Source organism: Echinops telfairi, unplaced genomic scaffold (genome assembly GCF_000313985.2).
Source record: "Echinops telfairi isolate 266 unplaced genomic scaffold, ASM31398v2 ScPeMD7_7457;HRSCAF=8495, whole genome shotgun sequence".
Classification (NCBI taxonomy): Eukaryota; Metazoa; Chordata; class Mammalia; order Afrosoricida; family Tenrecidae; genus Echinops; species Echinops telfairi.
The window spans coordinates 35295300-35300620 of record NW_022111357.1 but is presented as its reverse complement, the minus strand read 5'-3'; the positions used below and the strand labels follow the sequence as shown (position 1 = coordinate 35300620).

Below are 5321 nucleotides of genomic sequence, written 5' to 3'. Positions count from 1 at the left end.
GAGGAGCTGATGCCAGGGCCTTAGGTGGAGAGCAAATGTTTTGAGAATGATGAGGGCAATGAATGTACAAATGTGCTTGACACAATGGATGGATGGATGGATTGTGGTAAGAGTTGTATGAGCCCCTAATAAAACGGTTAAAGAAGTCAGAAAAAAAGAAAGTGAGACCTTGACTGAGGAACACTGAAGAGTTGACGCATGTGACATACGGTGCTGGCAAGGACCATGGAAAGTGTCATGGGCTGCCCAAAGGACAAACCAATCGGTGGTCAGAGTGCTTCTCAGAGACAAGGATGGCGAGACTTCGTGTTACAGACTTTGGACACGTTGTCAGGAGAGGCCAGTCCCCAGAGGAGGACATCATGCTCCGTGAAGTCGAGGGGCAGTGAAAACAAAGAAGACCTTCAACAGGATGGCTCGACACTGGCTGCCACAATGGGCTCAGACACCGGAACCTTGTGAGGACGGCGCAGGACCGGGCGCTGTTTGTTCTGTTGTGCACAGGGTCGCTCTGGGTTGGAACTGACTCGATGTCACTTAATGACAATCACACCGACCCACTGTTCTTGATTCCAACGCAGACCAATCCTAGAGGCACAATGGACCTGCTCCCGAGGATTTCTGAGGCTGTAAATGTCTATGGGGGCAGACAGCCTCATCTTTCTCCCATAGAGCAGCTGGTGGTTTTGAACTGCCGGCCTTCTATCTCCCTCGTTCAGGAGAGAGTTGTTGGTGTTTTGGTTTTGTTTTATATGAAAGTTTCCCCTGTGTCGCACATGCGTGAGTTAGTCGAAGGCTCCATTTCCAGAGTGTCCCCTGTGTGGTGGTTCAGAGGCCAGGACTCTCGCCTTTCCATTCCCCGCCAGTGTTGCTACGATGTGGACAGAAGAGGTTGCAGTGGAGCTTCTGGAACAGTGGTTCTCCACCTCCCTCAGGCCGTGGCCCTCTCATGCAGCTCCTCGTGTGGGGGTGGCCCCCAGCCATAACAGTATTTCCATTGCGACTTCACTGTCATTTGGCTACCGTGATGAATCAGCAGACAGAGGGAGAACCGCTGCTCTAGGGTAGGGCGGGCTAGGAATAGGGTCCTGGCAGTCTGCTTCTGGGAATTAGCCAACGGGACCCCTGTCACAGGGGTCACCATGGAGCTAGTGCAGAAGGGGCTGGGCCACATTCCATTCCGTTGGTCATGGAGGGGCCATGAGAGAAGGCCCTTTGGGTGGCCACTGCCAACCACCAGGGAGGTGGGGGATCCTCTCTTTGGAACCTGAGTCCTTTGATGAGAGTCCCTGGGGGTCCAGGGCATCCTCGCCTCATAGGATTATTGAGTGTCCAAAGGTGGGCACTGGGTTCTCAAGTTTGACCAAAGTAGAGTTAGGATTGTAGTGGATTCTCGAGGATTCTTGACGGTCCCGTCCCCCCACCCCCCAAGCCCCCAAGTTCTGAATCAAAAAGAAAGCCTTTGGCCTGATCAGTCTCAGAAAGAGGAACCCAGCTCGGATGTGGTTTTACAATCGGAGGAAGCGAATGCCAGCAGTGGGGACATGGCTGCGCCGGGCGATGCGTGGGCCACTGCTCAGAGCAGAGGGTGAGGCCTTGGTTCAGCTGGCGCAGCCACCAAGCCACTTTTCTCCTAAACTAAGCATTTCCTTTCAACTGTTGTGAAAAGCCACTTAAGCCTAGGAAAATGTGACCTTACAGTAAAGAAGGGGAAAAAAGAGGTAATAAACTAGAGGAAAAGATGGCTAAATTCCACAGCCTCTAAACTAAAAACTTGTACTCATCGAAAGAAACCAAGTGAAACGATCACTCTAGAAGAAGCTACTTCCAACAAACGAACTAAGTCTAGAAGGCAAATGAGTACATACAGACCAGGAAGAAAAACACAACCCGTAGACAATAGGCACCGATTAGAAGCAGGCAATTTGCAAGAGAGACATGATTACAGGGACAATGCAAATGCAACAACAGGGGGCCATTTATTGTCCATCTGCCATAGCAGTCAAAGTGAGAAGGTCTGACAGTACTAAGTGCTGGCGAAGACATGGGAATGTAAACACTACAGAACAGTGGTGGGTGATCATTAAACGGGGCTGACACATCGGAAGACAATTAGCGATGTTTTAATATAGGCAATGAGATAAGTCACTTGCAGAATGGAGACAGTAGCAATTCTTGGGTAAGACTCTCCCCTTCTGTGCACGAGTCCACGGTCTGGTTCTGGCCAATGCACTTGAGGAGCCGCCACACCTGTCCGCGTGGCATTTCCAGACGGAAGCAACTAGGAAGCCCCTCTATTTCTGAAAACTGGAATGGCCAATGGAAACGCCATGATTCACAACAGTCTTGATTGGCAACCAGTCATGCGGATGGTGCTGGACTGGGCAGCGTTTCATTCCGTTGTGCGCGCGTAGCCATACTCGGGGCCGCTCGAGGGCAGCTACGTATGAGGACAGCTCCACTCAGAAGTACAAACCCTAGACCTCTGCTGCCCAATAGGGACGTCCCTAGCCCCCTGTGCCCCCGAGGAGCTCCTGTTTGTAAGGACTCACTTAATTCGTTTTCACGTGACTCTTGATACTGGAGTCTGCTGGTGGAGAACTTGTGAGCGTGTGTGGAACAACTCGGGTCCCTGGGCTGACTTTTTCACTCGTAAATGATAGGAAAGCTGTATGCAAATCAAATATTTTTGATGGAAATTTAGGGTCCAAATCGCCTTGTGTTAAGTACACATTTCAAAGACTGAATGCCTGCACAAATAGAAAGAGAGTGTCAAACTATATCCCTCCCTCCCCCACCCCTCATTGGGGATTTCTTAGGGAAACTAGCAGGTGACAAAATGTCAAGGGTACGGTTCTTTTGTCCAGAAACCTGGGGTCAGAGGCCACAAAGCCGGTGGTAATGCCGTAACTGTCTACGTGTTTCAGGGCCCAAGGCCCCCTCCATCCTTGTCACAGGCAATGCTGACCTTCCCTCCTTCCACACAGCACTGCCCAACCATTTTATTAGTGGGTTTTCAACCCTGATTACAGGTTTAGAAGACCAAACCGTGGGGGCACACACACATACATACAATAGTGTGGGCACCTAGGGCTGAATAAAACACACCATTGGGATGAATTGTGCCTGTCCCTTTACTCTGTTTCGGGTGACGGTGATGGCTGGTTGCCACCACGCCGGCTCTGACTCATGGTGACTGCGTGGGGCGTAGCCTGGTCCTCTGCCATCCTCCTAACCACTGGCATGTCTCCGGTCCCTTGTTGGACTGTGGTTTCAGTTCATCTCCCTGAGTGTTCCCCCTCATTTTTGCTGATCCCTCTGCCCTCTGTGATGCCCTTCTCTGCCCTTCGGACTTTCCTGATGACATGGCCAAATAAGCTAGGCCAAAATAAGAAAGGTTCTGGTTGTATTTCTTCTCCTGAGACCGACCTCTGCCGTCTCCCCGTCTCATTGTCCTGACCCTGCAGCTGCGGTTCCCAGTATTTCCGTTGGACAGCACTGCCCGGGACCCGCAGCGAACACAGAGGAAGCATATAAACATTAGCACCATGTCGAACAACCCTGCGAAAGTAGAAACTTGCCTTAAGGATCTTCAGAGAGCAGGGGAGAGAGAGAGAGAGAGAGAGATAGACTAGCGCTCCCCCAAGATGCATAGAGTCTGATGGCTACATCTGTGTATAAAATCTTAACACTTGCAGGAAGATGATAAACCTCCCGATTCCAAGTGGCAGTAATGTGACTTGGGGGGTAGGAAATCTTGTCCTTGTGTCTGGAGCATTTTGCTACTTACTGGGAAATAGCACATGGGTTTGTTTATATTTTGGCACGACTGAGAAATTTCAAAAAAGTTTTACCCTGCTGAAATCATTCATCCCCTTCCTGGTTTGTTTGTTTGTTTTCTCCTCTCTTTTAAAAAATTTTGGTGAGACTGTACACAACAAAACATACACCGATTCAACAATTTCTACATGTGCACTTCAGTGACACGGAATTGCCTCTAGTTCCTAAGTTCCCAAACCTATTTGGCCTACCAGCTCCTTTTCAGGAAAAAAACCCACCAAATCACTCAGTGCAGTGCCCCCCCCCCCCCCATTTAAAAACTTGGGAACTGCAGCCCATAATCCAGGGTCAGATGTAGGCATCTGCTTTTGCAGCCTAGTGGGTGCAAAGGACTGTTCTAGTGCCTCCCGAGGGAGGATCCCTCCCACCTTTGGAAACACTGCTCTCATGGAAAGTAATAACCTTTTCCAAATCGTTCCGTTAACCACTATTCATATCGACTCAATGGCCCCTAAGCAAAGACTCCCCCTTAGCCTCTTCCTCCCACCCCTGGTAACCAGGAACAATTGGGGTTCTAGCTCCAATTTGCTTGTTTCATTTAAACAAGATTGCGCAACGTTTGCCCAGATGCGCTTCCCTCGGCATGATGTTTCCGGGCCCTCCCCTGCCAGAGCATGCAGCAGGACTCCGTCCCTCCTCCCCGGGGTGTCGTGGTCCATCGTGGGCATGCCCCACCTGGTGTTTATCCTTCCCGCAGCTGAGGGGCATTGGGTCATCTCCACCTTTCAGTTATTATGAGAAGTTTTACCAGGAGCACTGGCCTGCCTGTCTCTGGTTGTACACACCCAAAGCCATTTGGTTTCTAGCTAGGAAATGTCACCTTCAAGTCCGTCTAATGTCCTGGGTTGTCCGACCCGCTGGTGGCCATGGCTGGACCTTGCAGGTCCCTGGGAGGAAAGGACTGGTGTGAGACTACTGGTGTCATGGTTTGGTGCTTTGTCGTGTGGGATGCAGCCAGCGTGTCCCCTCTGTGATGACAGGCGGCTCAGCCCAGATGGTGGCTGAGGGTGGCAGGAGCCACAAACCACCCTGGACAGGGCGAGGCCTGAGGGAAGCCATCTTCGTGTGTCTGTGGGTGGGAGCTTACCCTTGAGCCTCCAGTCGTCATCATGGGTCCCTGGTTTTCCCAGAACACTTGTGCTCACTGACTCCACCTTTGTTTCCCTTCCCAGGGCAGCTGGCGCCTGAAAGGTAGGGCAGGATGCCCCCGGGGGTTGACTGCCCCATGGAATTCTGGACCAAGGAGGAGAACCAGAGCGTGGTGGTTGACTTCTTGCTGCCCACGGGCGTCTATCTGAACTTCCCTGTGTCCCGCAATGCCAACCTCAGTACCATCAAGCAGGTAGGAGACTTCGATGCTAAGCCAGGTCCTCAAAACTTGAACCTCAGAGAGAAAGACAGACAGGTGCTCCCGCTCACATGCATAGTCTTCTCGGACCTGGGAGCCTCGGATATGCATTTTTTTTTTTTCAGTTTCTTTT

General features: G+C 51.2%; 1 protein-coding gene and 1 non-coding gene across 2 annotated transcripts in view; one reads left to right on the top strand and one right to left on the bottom strand.

Annotated features, from left to right (window-relative positions):
* PIK3CD (phosphatidylinositol-4,5-bisphosphate 3-kinase catalytic subunit delta) overlaps positions 1-5321 on the top strand; it is a 45446-nt gene that overhangs the window by 25509 nt on the left and 14616 nt on the right. The window contains exon 3 of the mRNA XM_004705187.2: positions 5013-5182. Coding sequence (XP_004705244.1) covers positions 5042-5182 — 141 coding nt within the window. The 5' untranslated portion in view covers positions 5013-5041. The remainder of the gene's footprint in view (positions 1-5012; positions 5183-5321) is intronic.
* On the bottom strand, positions 2866-2990 carry LOC115872800. The gene has a single exon (XR_004048046.1). It is a non-coding gene; the product is annotated as a U6atac minor spliceosomal RNA (small nuclear RNA).